The 19,918-nt window shown below is 41.9% G+C and overlaps 1 protein-coding gene across 2 annotated transcripts in view; it reads right to left on the bottom strand.

The window, feature by feature from the left end:
* Positions 1–14,401, bottom strand: part of Vsx2 (Visual system homeobox 2) — a 60,346-nt gene extending 45,945 nt beyond the window's left edge. Inside the window, exons 1-2 of one of the 2 annotated variants that reach the window (XM_064699451.1) lie at positions 13,587–14,401; positions 3,036–3,083 (exon numbers count right to left, since the gene is read on the bottom strand). In XM_064699451.1, coding sequence (XP_064555521.1) covers positions 3,036–3,083; positions 13,587–14,268 — 730 coding nt within the window. In that variant the 5' untranslated portion in view covers positions 14,269–14,401. The remainder of the gene's footprint in view (positions 1–3,035; positions 3,084–13,586) is intronic. The other variant, XM_064699450.1, reaches the window with a different exon arrangement.
* Positions 14,402–19,918: the final 5,517 nt, after the last annotated feature.

The following is a 19,918-nucleotide window of genomic DNA, read 5'->3' as shown; positions in this document are numbered from 1 at the left end:
CCGCAAATTAAAAATTGAATTATGACGTGAGCTCTTTGTACATACATGAGAATATAAGTGCTGTGTAAAAAATGTGGGTTCAAAATTGTGATAAATTGGGTTTAGGAGCCGCGCCTGAAATGGAGCCGTAAGCTGAACCATCAGAAATAATTTGTCATTTTTATTTTAGTGTTTTTTTCTTCGAAAAGTTCATTAGAGAAATGCGTGAAAAACTGAAATACCATATATATATTAATATGAATACTCGTACTCGTTTTGATAGAATTCCATGAATACTCTTTGTACTCGGTTGCTTATGAATGGATATTGTGAGTATTTATTATGCTATTATTATTATATATTTCTTTATATACTAAAAACTTTCATAACGCACACTCCAATTAGCCGGACAGCCCGCTTGAGCGGACATTTCTCTCAAATCATTACAAATCAGGCCATTGCCACTCCCTCTCTATTAAGCGGACACTACTCTCGAGCGTATATATTTATTGTTATTAAGGAAGAAGCTCAGTGTATATTAATTGGTTCTACAGGTGGACAACCAAAAAAAGAAATAAATAAAAATTGTCACAGCTCTGCATACCCCCCACCACCCCATCACCCCCCCCCCCCTTCCAGGACGCTTAAAAACAATTCAAGGATTCACTCAACTGGTGCGATGCGAAATGCGATTGGTTCCACATGTGCTGTGTGTGTTTTGTGTGTGTGTGTGTGAGTGTGTGTTTGTTTCAATTAGGCGCAGCAGCCGCGGGGCGCCAGGTCTGCAGATGCATTCGCCATGGCCAGCAAATAAAACTTAGACACGCTCCATGGCAATGGCGAGGTGAAGCGGCAGTGGTGGGCGTTGTGGGCGTGGTGGGCTGCGATGGGACGGGGGCTGGGATGGTGGAGGCAAGGGTTAAGTCCTGGCAGCACAGCCAAAGCCAGCCTGTCGCGGCAAGCAAAGGCAAAAGCAGAAAAGAAATGGGGGAAAAAAATGCCAATTAAAATCTTAGCCGGGACAAGTGCATCATCAGGCAGACAAGACAAGGCATGGCAGTGGCGGCAGGCGAGGGGTAAGGGGCGACGGCAGGCGGTACAAAACGGATTGGAATGGAATGGAATGGAATGGAATGGACTGCAGCCTTGGCCAGCCCTGGTTGGCACGGGTTGGGCGGATTGCGCGGCACGACTCGAGTCGAGGGAAATTGCCCCACTTGACGCCTTTGTGTGGAGCTCGTGTTGCTATCGCAAATGGCTCAAAAGTGGCTTCTTTTCTTTATTGTTGCTGTTGCTGCTGCTGTTGCTGGTGCTGCAAGTGAAGAATGCAAGCGTCGAGTGGCTGCTACTAAAATACTTAAGCAGCGCACTTGAGGCCTTCATAAAAACAGAATAGCCAAGAATGTGCTGCCAAGTGGCCAAGTTCGTGCTATCCAGAGATTAGAGATTAGAGCCAAGTGCGAGCTCAACAAAAAGGCAATTAACTAGGCTCCGCCAACAACAACAGCAACAACAACAACAACAACCACCTGAACTGGCTCCAAGCTCAACTAGTTCAGCTCATCTAGTTCTAGTTCCGACGGAACCAAGTTAAGCTGCAAGCTTGGAGTTAAATATGTTCATTGAACCGAAATCTTAAACCGAATGGGATTTTGATAAAGAACAATCAAAACTGAAACTGAACTAAAAATGGTTTATTCTTAAAACAATATATTGGCTTCATTGCTTTACAATCTCTTTTTCAGTTTTTAATTTCACAAACTAGCTTCTTTGGCTTCTCTCTTGACTATCGACAGACTTATCATAATATCGATTGTTAGCTTGGGTATTCCCACAAATAACAATGCACTTATTGCATACTGCTATATTATAATATATATAATATGATATATAAAAGGAGACACTTTCGACCCCTTAAAATATATGTATATATTCTAGATCATGTCATCATGATATGGCCATGTCCATGTCTATCCATCCGTCCGTCCGCCCTCCGCCTGATCGTCTGTCCAATGCGAACTTGTCCCTCAGTTTTTAAGCTTTGGTCTTGAGCCAAATCTTGTCAAGATCGCACTACTATATTATATAGCTCTATAGGAAGAATCAGTCGAAAAAATGCTGTAAGACAAAACATTCTGTTTTTTCGTGATATTTTCAAGGGTATTTAATCTTCGGCGTGCCGAAGATAACCTTCCTTTCCTGATAGTCATTTTTATATTCGCAGTTCCTTCAAATTGAATTAGTTCCTTTTATTTTTCATATATGAACTCTTTGCTGTTACGGCTGTTAGGGCAAACAATTCAATTTATGCTCTCTGCACTACCCCTGCTCTACCCCTTGCCATCAAACGCTGCCCACACGCCCCGCAACTAGCGCAAGCGCAAGCGTTCCAATTGGGTTTTTTGGTGGGTTTCTTATTGGACAAGTTTATGTGCGCCTCGCACTTATTTCGCTTTTGTTTTTTGTTTTTCGGGCATGTGTGTGGCAAAAGGGTTAAAGCACACACACACACACACACACACGCGCACACACAGTGACAGACACATGTCCTCGGGTTGAGGATGTGTGAGATGTATGTGCGTGTAAATTGCGTATAAAAGCGTATGTTGAAAATATTTATTGCCCGTTGCGAATGCAACAAAATGGAAATGAAAATTTCATTAGTTGACTTTTGCCTCACACACTGACACACATACACACACACACACACACATGTGCTTCTTTTATGTTTTTTGCTCGCTTGTTTTAAGCTAAATTGTTTATTTTATTAGCAATTTGGAGAATTTATGAGTTGAGCAAGGACCTGCTCCGGCAACCCGCCCGGCAAGCAACCAATTCGAAATGAAGCTCTGGAATGCCCATTAATTAGCGTGCAGCTGAGAGAGGAAGAGAGCAAAAGAGAGAGAGCGAGCGAGAGAGTTGCTGCTGCCCTCTGTTGGTCAAAGCGCAAAGGGCAGCCTGGCTAAGCTTGCAAGGATTGCATCCGATCCAGCTCATTGCCTACCTTTAGGCGATGCTTTTTATTTCTAAAGGGTATTTGGAGTACACGCGCTTACCAGGTAAACATGTTCCGGTGCCGCTGAAGTTCTTCAGTTGTGGAAATCCTGCAAAAAAGAAGAACAGCAGAAAACGAGGTTAGGAACAGCTACGAAAATACGTGATTGGTGAGATTGAAGCAGAAGGCAAAAGAAGTAAAGCTAAGCGATGATTATCAATAGCTGTTATCGATAGTTGTTATATATTTACTTGTAGTGCTATCAATAACTGTTATCGATTGTTATCGATGCCATTACCAATATATGTAACTGGGAAACAAATGTAAATCTTATCGATGGCTAAAAATAGCCGATATCTATAGTTCCTAAATAGTTTTGCTAAAGATATACATTTAGTACGATTATTATTTGAAGTAGAACACGATGTTAGAGGAGTAAACATTATCGATGACTATCTGTAGCTGTTATCTATTGCAATTGATACTTTTACCGATATATGTTACTATAGTCATATTGACAATGAAATCTAATCTAATCGATGGTCAAGAAGAGATCATGCTCTCTGATATTTTACCTATAAATGATGTAAAGAAGCGGTTAAGGCAAATTTATCGATGGTTATCGATAGCTGCTATCGGTAGTCATTGATTGTTGCTATCGATATACGTAATTAAAGTCATTTGTCAAATCAATGGCGGCTATCGATAGTTTTTACTAGTTTTTGTGATTGATATACTTGAGGTGCGACTGTTATTAACATTATGAAAGGAGGCAGCAGAAGTAAAAGGGGCCGAGGTCTATTGCTAGCTTTTATCGAAAGTTATTGATTGATGTTATCGATAAAAGAAGTAAAGTGATTGCCTGTTATCAATAGTTGTTATCGATCTTACTGCTTGATTTTAGTTATCGATTTACCTAAAGTGCCATTGGCTTTCAAATTATGACAAGATATATGCCATCGATATTTGTATTTGATTTTTATTTCGAGTCGATATACATTTAGTTTTATTGATATTGAAATCTGGACGAGAAGAGAGGTAAGGGGCATTGGCATTTATCAATAGTTGTTATCGATATATATTACTTATGTGTATATGTTATATATATATTACTGATGTATGTGTTTTCTTGACAAATATTCTCTCGCAAGTACATGCAATTGAAGCTTCACTGTGCTACACACACACACACACACAATGTTTGCTCATTAGTTGCCGCATTTATTAGCCTAACAAAAGCTCTCTAGCAATACGACCTGACCCTGACCGCGCATCTTCTTGCCCCTCTGCCAGCTTGCCCCAGCCGCAGCCTCTGCCTGCTGCAGCCGTGGCAAGCGTCGCAAATGCAAATCATCGAGTGGCTCAGCTTCTCTCCGAACGCTGTGCTGTCCAAGTTGGAGGGTCGGCGGGTCGTCGGGTCGGTTCCTCGGAGTGACATATCAAAGCAAAATCAAATTTGACAGACAACCCCGCTAATTTCTGCTCGATGTTTCATTGTTTTAAGGCGTTCGAAATGCCTCGCTTTAAAGGGGTTGCGACGCGCACAATCGGACAAGCGGCAGAGGCTGCGTTGGTGCGCTGTCAAAGGGGGGTGGATTTAATAAATGGTAGGGAAGGGGGGATTGGCGTTGGTAGGGGCCACAATTGTTGGCACTTGCTGACGCATTGCGCAAAATGCTGCGAGCACAATAAGAGCTCAACTCGTGCGACACACATGTGTGTGTGTGTGTGTGTGTGTGTGAGTATGTGTGTAGGCTTACCCACTACACCAGCAGCCCGCTACTGCCCCCCCCCCCCCCCTTGACACGCCCCTGCTGACGGCATGCGATGAGAGCGGAGAACGGAGGACGTCAACAATGCGCACACATCAAACTGGGAACTACATTTATTAGCTTTCGTCTTGTTATCAGGCCCCTAAGCCCCCCCCCCCCTTAGCCCCTAGGCCCTTCTGCCACCCTTTGGTTACCCCTCCTGGCTGGCCCATGGACTACTCTGCTCTGCTATGGCTTGTCAACGGCAATCAACAGCCGCTGCTGATTTACCAAGAATTTTGAAATCGTGAAATTCGATATTGCGCGAAATTTCTATAAGGAATTGTGAGTACTTCTGAGTGAGTGTATGTGTGTGTGTGTGTTGGTATGTTGGTGTGAGTGTGAATACAACAACAGCTGAATCTGTAAACGGGGAAACGCACAGCTCTATAGAAATGCAAGTGACGAAGTATTTATAAACTGATTAAAGCTAAACAAAAGCTGATATGGGTCGACACGAACCGCAACGAATCGTCGCTGTTTGCCGCACCGCGCCGCACGCCCCTTGGTTGCCACACCCCCTGCAAGCTGAAGCTCTGGCGAATTTTATAGCTAAACGTGCAACACACGCACACACATTTCTAATCGCGACCACACAAAGCGTGGCACCAACAGACGTCGCGTCGTGAGCTCTCGCTAAAGCGCCAATGACCGCGGGTCATGCAAAGTAGCCACAAACAACAACAAATTATGTGTGTGTGTGTGTGTGTTTGGGTGTGTGAGTGTGTGTGTGTGTGCGGCGGTACAAGTGAATGGCAGCTGGCAGTAGGTACAAGTTTCGAGTACTCGCACTTGAATGCATTCATCCCATCAAGCAGTCAGCAATCGCAATGAGTCATGACTATTGCCCATGTTTGCGTTTCGTTCGAATCATTCGAATGGTTGCGCTTATTTATTGAATACATTCATTAAAATCGAACTCGGCTTCTTATTGCAATGAATACAATGTGAATACGCTCATATTCGGTCTTGTTTGCCATCGATACTATTGATTATTTCTCATCTTGCCGAAATTCGTTTTTGAATCATTCGAATAGTTGCGCATATTTAGTGAATACATTCATTTAACTCACATGACTATACTGTGAATAAACTCATTTGGGTGTTATGCACAATATATCGTTTAAAAACCGTTTTGAATGTGCAATGAATATTGTGAATGCACTCATAAATACTTGATTCTCTGCATTTTGACAAACACACAAGTGTGAGCTTCAATTGAGCCAAATTTTAACAAAATATTCATCATTTAAACTGTGATCTGAATCAAATGAATGCATTCACTTAGCTTATGTTAAGCATTAAATAATTCGGTTGTAAATTTGTGCTCTGATTACGAGATGTAATGACAAATAGATATTTTTCAGTGAATAAGTATAACTATATTCAAATCTAATGCCCTAAGTAAGTGTGCCATTTGAGTGTATTCACGCTTGAATAAAATCGCATGTGACAACAACAACTTTTGCAGACAATTATCTTAGTAATAATTAAGTTGCAAAAGAAACTGAATGAAAAATAACTGAACGCTTGCGAACGAATGTTGAATCAAGTGAATACACTCACACTTATTCACATTTGCTGTAACCCAACAAATCGAACAGGTCTGCAGCTGTTTGCTCAATGTGCTCAAATCGCTGAGTGGCCACACTTCAAATGGTTATTTGTTGATGAATACCCACATGAATCTATGAATCTATGAATCTGAATGAATATGCGCTGCATAATTAGCAGTCATCGACGGCGAGCAGTGAAAGCAGCTAAAAATAGCCGAAAAAATAACAAAATAAAATAAATTAAAACAAATGAATAAATAAACAAGAAATGGGGGCTATCCGAGAAACTACGAAAATCATATACCCTTATAGACAGTAGATAAATGATATAGTAGATCGATTCGATACAGTCTTTCTGAGTATATATACTAACTAATTAATTCACTTTTTTTTATATATAAAAAAGTTATTTCAAAAACCTTCCCATTATATTCTTAGCAGACTTTGCTATCGCATCTAGGATTGAAAATGGGATGCTTTAACCTGTTGAGAATTGCAAGCGGAAAGTTACGGAAGAAAAAGAATCCAATCAAACCAGTTCCATTCCATCTCTTAACCGATCATCCCTCCATAATATATATAATTTTTGTTATTGCAGACGTCTTCTTCTTATCTTTACACTTTAAGTGACAGAATTATAATACCCACTCTTAGAGTGTATAATAATATCAAATGCTGAAGAAAAAAAAAAAACAAAAGTTATTCATTCGATTCACGACGATTCAAATCGAGCCGCTGAAGAAGCGAAGCAGCCAAAAAAAAGAGCTTCACAATGAGGCTCAAGTGGCAAATCGTGTTTATTTGCGCTATTAAATTGGCGCAGCGTTAAGCTCGAGCTGTCTGCAGATGTATCTGTATCTGTATCTGTATCTGTATCTGTATCTGTATCTGTATCTGTATCTGTATCTGTATCTGTATCTGTATCTGTATCTGTATCTGTATCTGTATCTGTATCTGTATCTGTATCTGTATCTGTATCTGTATCTGTATCTGTATCTGTATCTGTATCTGTATCTGTATCTGTATCTGTATCTGTATCTGTATCTGTATCTGTATCTGTATCTGTATCTGTATCTGTATCTGTATCTGTATCTGTATCTGTATCTGTATCTGTATCTGTATCTGTATCTGTATCTGTATCTGTATCTGTATCTGTATCTGTATCTGTATCTGTATCTGTATCTGTATCTGTATCTGTATCTGTATCTGTATCTGTATCTGTATCTGTATCTGTATCTGTATCTGTATCTGTATCTGTATCTGTATCTGTATCTGTATCTGTATCTGTATCTGTATCTGTATCTGTATCTGTATCTGTATCTGTATCTGTATCTGTATCTGTATCTGTATCTGTATCTGTATCTGTATCTGTATCTGTATCTGTATCTGTATCTGTATCTGTATCTGTATCTGTATCTGTATCTGTATCTGTATCTGTATCTGTATCTGTATCTGTATCTGTATCTGTATCTGTATCTGTATCTGTATCTGTATCTGTATCTGTATCTGTATCTGTATCTGTATCTGTATCTGTATCTGTATCTGTATCTGTATCTGTATCTGTATCTGTATCTGTATCTGTATCTGTATCTGTATCTGTATCTGTATCTGTATCTGTATCTGTATCTGTATCTGTATCTGTATCTGTATCTGTATCTGTATCTGTATCTGTATCTGTATCTGTATCTGTATCTGTATCTGTATCTGTATCTGTATCTGTATCTGTATCTGTATCTATCTGTATCTGTATCTGTATCTGTATCTGTATCTGTATCTGTATCTGTATCTGTATCTGTATCTGTATCTGTATCTGTATCTGTATCTGTATCTGTATCTGTATCTGTATCTGTATCTGTACGTTTTTCTGTAATTGTCTGTAATTGTACTGTATCTGTATCTGTTAGCTGTGTTTTTGGGCACGATTCCGCCGCTGATTGGCACGTGACGCGGCACAAAATCTAGCATATGATTATATGCTATTTATATAGCATATATACACGCACACCCACAGACGGGCTCACTCGCTGGCTCAACTATTATTATTATAATTATAATTAGTCAGATTTGGAATTATTGTGAATTTTGTGCATTAAATTTAATTGCGGCTAATTCCGTTGAATGCGCGCCAAACTTTTGTGGCGCACACACACACACATAGTGGCCAAGTCACACACACTCACACACACAGCAAATTAACCCCTTGAGTGCCACTCAGTTCCGTTTGTCAAGTTGCTTTAATTGACTTTTAAATTTGCAAAAAAAAGAAATTCACAAAAATCAAAGCGGCGCAGGTTTGATGGGTTGGCGAGCGGGGCAGGGCGGGGCGGGGCCTTCGAGGTCGCCTTCTAAAGTGCAGCAGCAGCAGCAGCAACAACAACAGCAACAGCAGCAATTGCGCTCGTGTTGGCAACGTCGTCGTAAAAATGTTCACACCTCAGACAATGCACACAAGTGGCATGCGGCGGCGGCAAGGGCAAGCGCCAGGGGGCGGGCGGGCGCCGTTTGGGGCACTTGACTGGACCGAGGGGTAGGGGTGCCCTGGTGGTTGAGGCTGAAGTTGGGCCGCAGTCGCGCACAGCTCAAACGCCTCAGCGAAGGGCGACGAAATTCGTGTGTGTGTGTGTGTGTGTGTGTGTGTGTGTGTGTGTGTGTGTGTGTGCGCGCGTGTTTTATGCCTTTTTTTAGAGGGTATTACAATTTTATCAATAAGTGTGTAACACATCCGTATGTATGAATGTATATTTATATATTCTTAATCAGTCATAACGAGCCTGTCTGTCTCCCAGTCTGAAAGATATAGTCGGGAAACCTTTTTGTTTTGTTTCTTTTCAGATATCTTTGTCGACTTTGGCAAAATCAGAGCTTTCCCCTTCTCCTCACATATATGCAAAATCGAATCATTTGGCTTCTTTAGAAATAATTGGTTGGATATTAATTATTCCTGTAGACAGATGCCAGAGAATATGCCTGCAAGTGTAGCTTATCTTCGGCGCGCTAAAGATGGCCTTTCGTTCTAGTTTCCTATTCCCTCTTTGCTTGTTGTACCCTGTACACAGTGTGAAGAAGAGTTTATTGGCTTACAGCAATGACTGGCTGACTATATAACATGGTGCATATAGACTATCCTCTCGGCATATCCTAAAGTCACAGTTTGACAGTCACAGCTCATTAATTACAGTCTAAGAGTCACATAAGCAATAAGCAAAGCAGACTCAAAATTACACTGCAAACAGCGTATTGCGCAGTCAGTGTCAGCCATACGCACTTATTATTTTTTTCGTTGTGTTGTGTTTTTTTTTTTCTTTCATTTACGTCAACGCAAAATCAAAGCAAAGTCAAAGCAAGTTGTCTGCCCGAGGTCTGGTGTCTATATAGTGAAGGAAGTCGGCTCTCTTGTCTATATAGAGACCGCACACATTGCCAACGCGCACAATTAAGAATATTTCTAACAGCCAAACAAACTGGGGCAGCAGAATGGTGGGCGGGAAAGGGGGCCTGGGCTAGTAGGCAAAGGCAGAGGCTATTAGCAAACTGTCTCAAATATCAAAGGGCACTCGCAACATGTGACCTGACTTGCCTCACTCCGTCATTGACATGCAGCAATTAGCAGCAGTTCTCTACATAATTATTGTATTATTATAACTCTGATTGCAACATTGAAATATATGTTAAAGATTTTCTAAGCTTTTAGATTAAGTTATCAATAAAATACAACTTTCCGTGTCCTCCTATTTTTTTTTCGATAATAACACATATCGATAGATATCAATATTGAATATGTTTTTTTCATATATGCATATCTCGAGGATTATAACAGCTGGAGACACAAACTTTGGTATGTAGTTCCTGTTGGAGTCTACGCAGATCTAACATATTTCATATTTTGCATAGCTCCGCCCAACATTGTAAAACCTCATTTGTACATTCATAACCTTGTGTTTTTCTATGATTAGTTGTGTAAAATTTATTTGTAGCGATCTGTTGTCTGATATTTAGGAAATTTAAACTTTTACCCCATAGTAGATTTTGTGGGAGAAGCTATACAAAAAGTGAAATATTTGTAATCTGCAAATTCCATACAACATACATATGTATACAAGTTCATGTATCTAACTCATGCAAATTTCTAGCTATGCTTAAAAAACTATGTCTTACAATCGGTTTTTTACAATATTATGAAAATTTGACGAGAAAATGAGAAACTCTTTCTACTTATATTAAGGGGGAAGTCAAGTCTCTCGCTTTTTTGGTCTCCATAATCAATCGAACGGAAATTCACTCAGCTCGTTCTCCCGACCAAAGATATATACATCTTATATAGACGCTTGCTTCCGCTTGTTACTTGCATTTGCACAAAAACAGGGTATATAAACCTTGGTATTCGGTCTCTCTAATTTCACATTCGTTAAATATTTCCGAATAATTTTTTATTTTTTTGTCACATTTCGCAAGCGCCTCAAAAATATGGCAATGGTTAATTTGAGGCAAAACGTAATTTGCCAAGAAAGAATGCAGGGACGTGACCCCGCCAATGCCCAACAGATGGCGCTTCAAAGTTAAAAAGCTTCTCGCTTTCAATTTGCAATAACAAATCGCGCTTGTGTGTGTGTTGTGTGTGTGTGAGTGTGTGCAAACACATCAAAACGACTGTCACAACAAAGCGACACGAACCAAAGTGAAAATTGTCAATTAAATGACAAAAAAGAAACACTTATCTATGTGCACATACACAGTTAGATGCCTATATACAAATATAGATATGCACATATGTATATACACATACATATGTACATATATGTATATATGTATGCAATGTGTATATACATAAATGGCTTGTGCTGTGCTTGTGGTAACAATTTTCCGATTTGTCCGCTCGCACATTGTGTAAAAGATCAAAGGCACTTAATGGCCCGACTGAGTGTGACCGTTTGTCGAGAGGGGCTGACGGGGGGCGGGGTTGGGGCGCCACTGGGTGGCTATATGGCAGGAAATCCGTTTGGGCTTTTGGCCCCAAACTTGACGCGACTTTAATTGACGAAAGGGGCAAATGGGAAAAATCAACAAAAGTGTTAAAAATCAGCGAGACAAACAACGCACACACACTAAACACACACACAAACACACGCACGCACACAAACACAAAGAAGCGGCAAAACAGAACGTAGCAGCAGCAACAATATGCAAAATTAAATAAGATGACGCGAATAAAAAAGCGCCAACAATAACAGTTACCAACAGCAGCAAAAGCTGCGCCAAAAGTTCTTTCTCACATTTATTAAACAAATTACGCGAGCACGGCACAAAGCACACAAAATATGCGATAAATAAATACACAAGCACACACACACACACACACACGCATGTACATGCATGCACAATTAATAAACGAACCAAATAATAAGAACAACAATGCAGTAAGAAAAGAGAAAGCAAGCAATTCGAAAGAAATATCGTCCGGAAGTTTCTAACACACAAAACTAGATTTGAACTTTGCGAGCGAGCGCTCAATGTAGAGAGCAGAAGAGCAGGAGAGCGGGAGAGCGGAAGAGTTGAAGAGTGCGAGTGCGAGTGCGAGAGTGCGTGCGGTATTGTGCTCGTTCAGTGTGTGTGGGACGGAGTGCGAGCGTGCAGGGCGAGTGACTGGCAAGCAAAGCTTCAATTTGGCACAGTGAAACACTAACAACAACATGCTGAGTGATGACGATGACATTTTAACGCTAATTAAAATAATAATAACAATAACAACAGCATCAACCACAACAACAATAACAGTTGGCACTTCAAGCAGCCAGATTATCTGCCATCATGCATTAGTATGTGCATGTGTATATGCCAATGAGTTTGTTTTAGTGTGTGTGTGTGTGCGTGTGTGGGAGAGTCAATCGTTGTGCGAGCTTCAGTTGCTGTTTGCTGCTGCTGCTGCTGCTGCGGCTGCTGTTGTTGTTGTTGTTGTTGCTGCCCGTCTCGCTGCGGTGATATTGCCACTTGCTCGACTTAAGCTCTCACTGCCTCTCCCGCGTTTTCGTCCACTGCTCGTATCTTTTGCTGCTGATCCGCAGACAAAGTCGCGATTTACAGTGAGGCAAAGTACCAAATGAATTGAATTTGAATTTTCAACTGCTGCCTGAACATGCCAAGTGCTTATTTTTACGGTAAGTGGAACAAAAATAATTTAAACCTTTAAATGTAACATCATTTTTAAGTAGCGCAAATAAAATACAAATTTATTTAGATTGAAGCTATACTAATATACAGCTCTCTGCTACTACTTATTTTGTGACATGGAGACTATCTTTTTTTTATATCAACTTTTGCTGGAACGCACAAAGAATTATTCTAACGTCAATAGCTTAGGGATATTCGAACATTGAAAGACAGTTAAATATATTGACTATTGACAGATCGCAAAGTAAATTGAATTATTTCTTAAACATACATATTTTTAATTAATGAACGAATTTGTTCGTAGACATTCACATATTTTTTTCTGTTTTTGTCAATGCTTCGAAATATCCTTCGCGAAGTTTGTCCAACCATAAAAAAATGATATGATAAACAAATATTGAGTTGAACACATATAAGGTTTATTTATACCTTTTTATTTATTTCTGTAGTGAAACCATTCAAAAACATGCTATGTCAAGTATGTCGTCCGTCTAGCTTTTTTTAAATCTCTCATAATATATTTATTTGCTTTTGTTTTATATTGGTTGCGTTAATCCGCCATAATTTATATTTGCATTTACGTTAATTAATGGCCCCACTGTGGCTGTGTTTGTCGCTTCCCTTTCGCACATTTACACACACACACCCACACACACACACACACAGACAGACAGACACTCACATATAAGCAATTGCCATTGCAATTAGCAGCTCAACTTGAGTGGAGAGGCGGAGGTGGAGGTGGTGTGGAGTGGCTCAAAAGCTGCAGCTTGAGCCAAAGACTGTGAGTGTGTGTGCGTGTGTGTCTGATGGGCTCGTCGATAGCTCGTTGATTAATTTCTTTTTTATGCAAACTAAGCGGCTCGTCGCTTTGTCCGTCTATTGTGTGAGTATGTGTGCGTGTCTGTGTCTGTGTGCGTGGTGCAGGTGACAAAACCAGTTGCCGATTACTCGAGCTGTAACTGTAATCGTAACTGTAACAGTAACTGTGACAACAGCAATTGAGCCACTGGCTGCTATTCGGCTGGCTTTTTGGTTGCTGTTGATGGGGAGGGGGGGGGGGGGTGGCTAATGGCTTACCCTGCGCATGCAGCAGTGGGTGGTGCGGTGGCATTTGCATTGCTGACGACGGTGGCGGCGGCTGCTGTTGCGTATGATGCGTATGCGCTGCGTGTGGGTGGTGCGGATGGTGGTGCGGATGCGGATGCGTATGCGGATGCGAATGCGGATGATGATGATGATGATGCACTGCAGCGGCCAGCTGATGTGGCATAAATGCAGCGGCCACAGCAGCGTGTGCATTAAAATAGGCCATGCGCGAGGCGGCGGCCATTGTCAGCTGTTGTTGCTGCTGTTGTTGTTGTTGTTGTTGTTGCTGTTGTTGGTGATCCCTAAAATGTTGTTGTTGCTCCAATGTTGCCAAGCTGCCTGCTGCTGTTATTGTTGTCGTTGCCGCTGCTGCACTGTTGTTGTAGTGCGTCGTGTTGGCTGCCGCTGCCGCTGATGTTGTTGTTGATGTTGTTGTTATCTTTGGCGGCGTTGGCGTTTCGCGCGCGATGCTTGTTGCCGTTGTTGTTGCGGCTGTTGTTAAATCAGTTGCCGTTTCGCATGTTGCTGCCGCTGCCGCTGCTGCTGCTGTTGTTGTTGTTGTTGTTGTAATTGTTGGTTTTGTGTCACATGTTGCTGTTGTTGTTGTTGTTGCTGCCGCCGCAACGGCCAGGCCGAGCAGCTCTTGTATGGCAAATGGCGAACGCTGCGGCATCGCACGCTCTCTCTCTCTCCCGCCTTCTCTCCCCCCGTCTAGCTTTCAAGCGCGCGCTCTTTCAGCCTCTATCTCTGTCGCTCCTAATTAGTTATTAGAAACTTGTGCGAATTCGAGTTCGAAAATGCAAACGCTTTCAACTGTTATTTTTGTTTCTGCCTTGAGATGGCCTGCAAATTACTTGAATCTTGTTGTTGTTGTTGTTGTTGTTGCTGCTTTTGTTATGTTCGCTTTTAATTTAACGGCTTTCAAAGCTTGACCACGCGCGCTCTCTTTAGCGCGTTCGCTCTCCCTCTCTCTCGCTCTGAGCTAATATGCCGGCTGCTCGTGTGTGTGTGTGAGTGTGTGTATTGCTATCTGTAGGCCGCCAACAATAACAATCGAGAATAACTGCACTTAACACTAAAAAAATGATTGCTGCTTTTGTTGTTGGAAACTCGCTCGCGTTTATCACGCGTGTTTTTTTTTTTGTCGCCTGTCGCCTGTCGCAAAAACACACAACAAATTCGCAATAATTTCCACGTTAAACTGTTGCCTGACTTAATGTGCAGCAGGAGTTTTGTCGTCGCCATCGTCGTCGTCGCCATCGTCGTCGTCGTCGTCGTCGTCGTCGTCGTTGCCGTCGTCGTCGACTACGCCGATGCCTGCTCCAGCGTTGGTGGTTGGGACCTGGCTAGAAAGTTGCTGTGTGCGCGAGAACGGCGGCCCATCCAACGGTGGCATGCAACGTGCACGGGCAATGGCAACGGCAACGGCAACGGCAACAGCAACGGCAACGGCAACGGGATTTTGTTGCCTGACTTGGTCCTTGGCAGCGACGTTGTCGACGTTGTCGCCACTGTCGTCGCTGCGCCGCAGCTGCGCTGTCGGCGTCGCTGGCGCGCAACGGTAAATCAACACCAGCATCAGGGGCGGCGTCTGCCGACTGCCGCACAGCTAGCTGTGCCGCTCGCACACCCAATGCCAGGCAGCGAGCCCGTCGGAACGACAATTTCCCCTGCGCAGCGTGTGAGCTCAATATGGCGCATGTGCGCAGCAGCATGCCGTGCGTGCGAGCAGCACAGCTGCTGTGCACCAATGTTTAGCTAGCTAGGCCGCTTCAGCACACGCAATACTTCCAGTTGGCCTGGAAATCTTCCAGTCGTTCGACCAGTTTTCATTGTGTGCGTGCGCCGAGCTGCGCGTGTGTTGGTGCCCCTTTGCTGGTGTGTGTGTGGTGCCCATTTTGTATTGTTTGCGGTGCTGGCCGCCCGCTGCCGCTAACGCTGCTGTGTCCGTTGATGGGGTGGGATCTACGGCAACGACAGCGGCAGCGCAGCGGCAGCTTTCGGCTCGTTCAATGAAGGACGCCAATTTATAGCCCAAAAAAAAAAAAAAAAAAACTGAACCGAGACTAGCAGGAGTTGTAAAAACTACGAGCAGCAGTGGTTGTTGTTGTTGCTCGTTCGTTTGTTCGTTCGTTCTTGTTTGTGGGGCGCACACTAAAAAAGCCGTCTAATTAAAATGTTGCCGAACTTTTGCCATTAAAATGGCCAAAATTAACTGTTTACAACGGCGCAGCTTGGAATAGCTGCGACTGCGGCGAACGGCAACTGCAGCGACAAGTTGCCAGAGCTGATCTCGAAACAAAAACACAATAACGTCAACAACAAGCAAGGCGACCTACAATTGGCAAGTAGTCGCCCATACAACGGTGCTTTTGTTATTCGCCTCAAAACGGTTTTTCTCACGCCCACACGCGACTTAAGAAGCCGCAACGTCAGCCCCCACGCGCGAGCTTTTTCGCCGCAAGTCTATTAAACAATCGAAATGCCAAAGCTCCAATAACAACAACAACAACAACAATCTTAGTTGTGTGCATTTACAACAACTTCGCCGTCGCCGCCGTCTCTTTGTCTGAGGCAGCGGCCACGCAGTCTGGCGACGTTTAGCGAGCATGTGTGAGCGAGAGAGAGAGAGAGAGAGGATAGAGAGCGAGCGCCTAGAAACAAATAGCTGGCCGTGGGAGAGCGAGCGATCGAGCGCGGGCAACTGCGTAGCTTGAGAATGCGGCGTGGAGTAATTTGATATTTTGCTGCGCAGGTTGTGCGCGCGATCCTGGCTGGAAGGATGGAATGTGGAATGGGAAACGTGCATGATTCATGCTGTGAGCATTTTTAATGCGAATTTTTTCTCTCTTTTTCTTCTTCAATTGCTTATTGTTAATTAACTTTGCAATTAGGAGGGTGGGGAGCGGACGGGACAATGCCAATAAGAAATATCCAAAATACAATTCGAGGCCTGTCAAAATATGAAATATATTGAATTTCCTCTAAGCTATTTATAATGAGCATAGCGATGATGATGATGATGATGACAATGATGATGATGATGATGATAATGGATGCTACCTGGTAACCTGATATGCTGGCATAGTTTTCATATTAGGCATAAACAACTTTCAGCTGGCGATCATTTGGCTACAGTCGTCTGTGTGTGTGCGTGTGTGTGTGTGTGTGTGTGTGTGTGTGCATGTCCTTCCCTGTTTGTCCTTCAACTTGCAGCTTTGTTTTGCAAATATTTTGACGTGCGATTCTCACAGCGCACAACGAACATACCTGAAGCATTCTTTCTTTGTATACCCTGTTCGCAGAGCGCCAAAGGGGTATATTGTGTGAGCCAGAAAACATTGCGGCCACGCCCAGTTTGACAGCCTTCGCTTTGGGCAACACAGTTTGAGAGTCGTCAAGCGGGCTCCTCTTGACAGATGCAATGGCTAATTCCTAGGGTATTGTGCAGTCGGTTGCAGTCGACATTTCTTCATTTTAGTGAGGTTACAGGGTACCTCGCACACAGGGTGCCTCGGCGTGACAGTTAATGTCTCTGGCCGTTGAGAAGCCGACAAATGATTCAATTAACGCTTTAAAGCTCAAGTGGTCCGTTTCGAGTGCGAAAGTTGCCCAAAAACACGCAAAGAAGAAGAAGATGAAGATGGTGAAGAAGAAGCAGCAGCAGCAGCAGCAGCAGCAGCAGCAGCAGCAGAAGCAGCAGTTCGACTTTGAGTTGGAGTTTCGAGTTTCGGACTCGATAAAAAAAAAATAATACAATTGTTGCGTCTGTCAATGATGTGTCGAGTCTTTATTTACTCGGCTTTATTCAGTACACAAAACGACAAAACTTAATTATGAACAATTAAAGTTCAGTTAGATTTATATATTTATTCATTTTTCGTTTTTGTTTTTGTTTTTGGGCAATTGCTACAGAAATACAACAAAAAAGAGCTGTCATAAAATAAAAAAAAAACCTGAAGAGCCGTTGTAAAGCTTGCCAAAATGCCATTGTTCAAATGTTGTTATACCCTGTACTTGTAAACAGAGAGGGTATAAGGCTACTGTGCACTTGTATGAAACGATCAAATTTCTTTGAGTATGTATATATACTATCCATGTATCCGGATAGATCAGGCCAGATCCGTCGGCTTGTATTTCGATTATCTCGCGAACTTTAGGAGCTAGACACCTGAAAATTGGTATGTAGGTTCTTAAAGTGCTCGTCCCAGACAAGCATACATAGAATCATCAATGGCTTAACAAAGATTCACGAAATTGTATCGAGTATCGAGTTTGAGGTTATGTTAAAGGATAAGAACAGATACGAAATATTTCCCTTTGTGAATGTGTTCGCACTCTTTCATGAAAATCAGAAAAAAAAACAACCAATTTATTCGAGAAATGTGTGTATAGGTAGGCTGCCTATTGTATGTGTATGGGCAGCTCGATAATCATTACAAGGTATCGAGCAGTCATGCACGCCCGACTAGAGCACTCCAACTTGTTGTTGTTGTTGTTTCCATTGTTGTGTAATTAAGTTGTTTCGCTTTTGGACATTTGAGCATATAATGAACGCATCTCTTGGATCTTCAAACTCAGCTGCCGGCCATTTTGGTGTTGGCCATCAAAAAGACAACAACAACAACAACAAGAAGAAGAAGAAGCAGACAATATTATTGTCACACAATTGTTGCCATTGTTGCTGTCTAGTGATTAGTTGAAAGCTCAATTGCCGCACAATGGCAGCTCAATAATAACACATAATTATAATAATAATCACAATGATAATCAAGCATAATCATGTTAGGCGTTCAAAAACAAGATAATTGAGTAATCAATCAAATAATGCGTGGACCCGGTTCGAGCTGAGATACCCTGTGCGCGCTTATTGCACAGCTAACGGCGTGTGAACCGGTTCAAAAGTGGTTCACAAATCGTAAACGACTATTATGAGCGCTCTATTCGAGCATCTCCGACATTTATAGATACCCTGTAGCGACTGAGCAAACAGTCAAAGCTTCTTTTAGGAGTGCTTCTTCTTCCTTTTACCCCCTAGTATGCAGAATACATTCTTGCATAACTTTGGTTCTTGTAGTCCGATTCATATGAAAGTTTCAGGGCTTAATAGCGGTAGGCAAATGTGTGTGCATACCTTAGCCTAGACTATGTCTCCCAAATTTCTATTTTGGGATGGCATTCCAAAGGTCAGGCTCTCCTTATGCTCAAGAGCTACATCATAATAATCATTTATCAGGAATCTACATATTTGATTTCGTCTCTCTTGCTTTAAAAACCGCCTCGATATGTTGTAGAAAGCTACGCTGACAATCGATATTTATCGATTTCGTGATAAGAGTTTCAGTTATCTATGATTTGATTTAAGCTTGTGGTGCGCGGGCCTTATGAGAAGCTGCATTTAAGTCTCTTGCTTTTACAGCTTCCGAGTGCGGCACGTTACAGGCGTACGGACTCTCGCTCGACCCGATGCTGTTCAAGAATATTTATGCCTAAAGGTATCGTAGCGTGCTGCTTCCGCCTGTAACATTCATTTCCACAATGCCAATATGCCCGTTTCAATGGGTACAGGGTGTAAAAATGAGCTGGGTTGAATTGAATAATGAATTAAATGAGTTAAATAAAGATTGGTCGAGTGTATGCTTAAAAGTTAGTTATGCCTCAGGGAACGGATACGAACCAGTAAACGAACCAGTAAAGAAACCAGTATAGGAACCAGTATTGGCATCAGTACCAGTACGAACCAGTATATGAACCAGTTTAGGAGCCAGCATACGAACTAGTATAAGAACCAGTCTGGGAACTAGTTCAAAAGTGCAGTGCTCAAATAGAATGTTATATGAAATAATGTTAAAGTCTTTCGGATATTAGATAAGTTCCTAAATCAATATGCCCCAATGCAAAGAAGGGTATACGAATTTCACCAACAGTTAATAAATAATAAAATAATAAAAAGTAAAAAAATAAGCAGCAGAGGACATTTTGTATTAGCCATTAATTGATGCTCGTCAACAATTAAATCGAGTTTTGATTTTTCAATTATTTAATTGTGCGATTTGTTGTTCGCAACGTGAGAAAATGAATTTTTCAGCAGCGCGGAAATGTAAAGGTAAAGGCAAAGGTGAACGAATTCGAGTTTAAAGAGTGGCAAACAGAGAAATGGCGAAGATACAAAAGTTGAATAAACAAATAATTGAAAGAATAATTAATTTTTCAAGTAATTGAACGATTTTGCAGTAAAATGAAGCTGTCTACAAAATCTAAGATTTACGAAAAAGGAGCATTAGTTAGTATAAAAGTAAGCAAAAGTAACCCGGCAGTCAGCT

The sequence above is a fragment of the Drosophila montana genome, unplaced genomic scaffold, assembly GCF_035044405.1.
Source record: "Drosophila montana isolate Dmon_TW-CO22-7 unplaced genomic scaffold, ASM3504440v1 contig_920_1, whole genome shotgun sequence".
Taxonomy (NCBI): domain Eukaryota; kingdom Metazoa; phylum Arthropoda; class Insecta; order Diptera; family Drosophilidae; genus Drosophila; species Drosophila montana.
The sequence above is the reverse complement of the archived record's forward strand: the minus strand, read 5'-3'. Positions and strand labels throughout refer to the sequence as shown.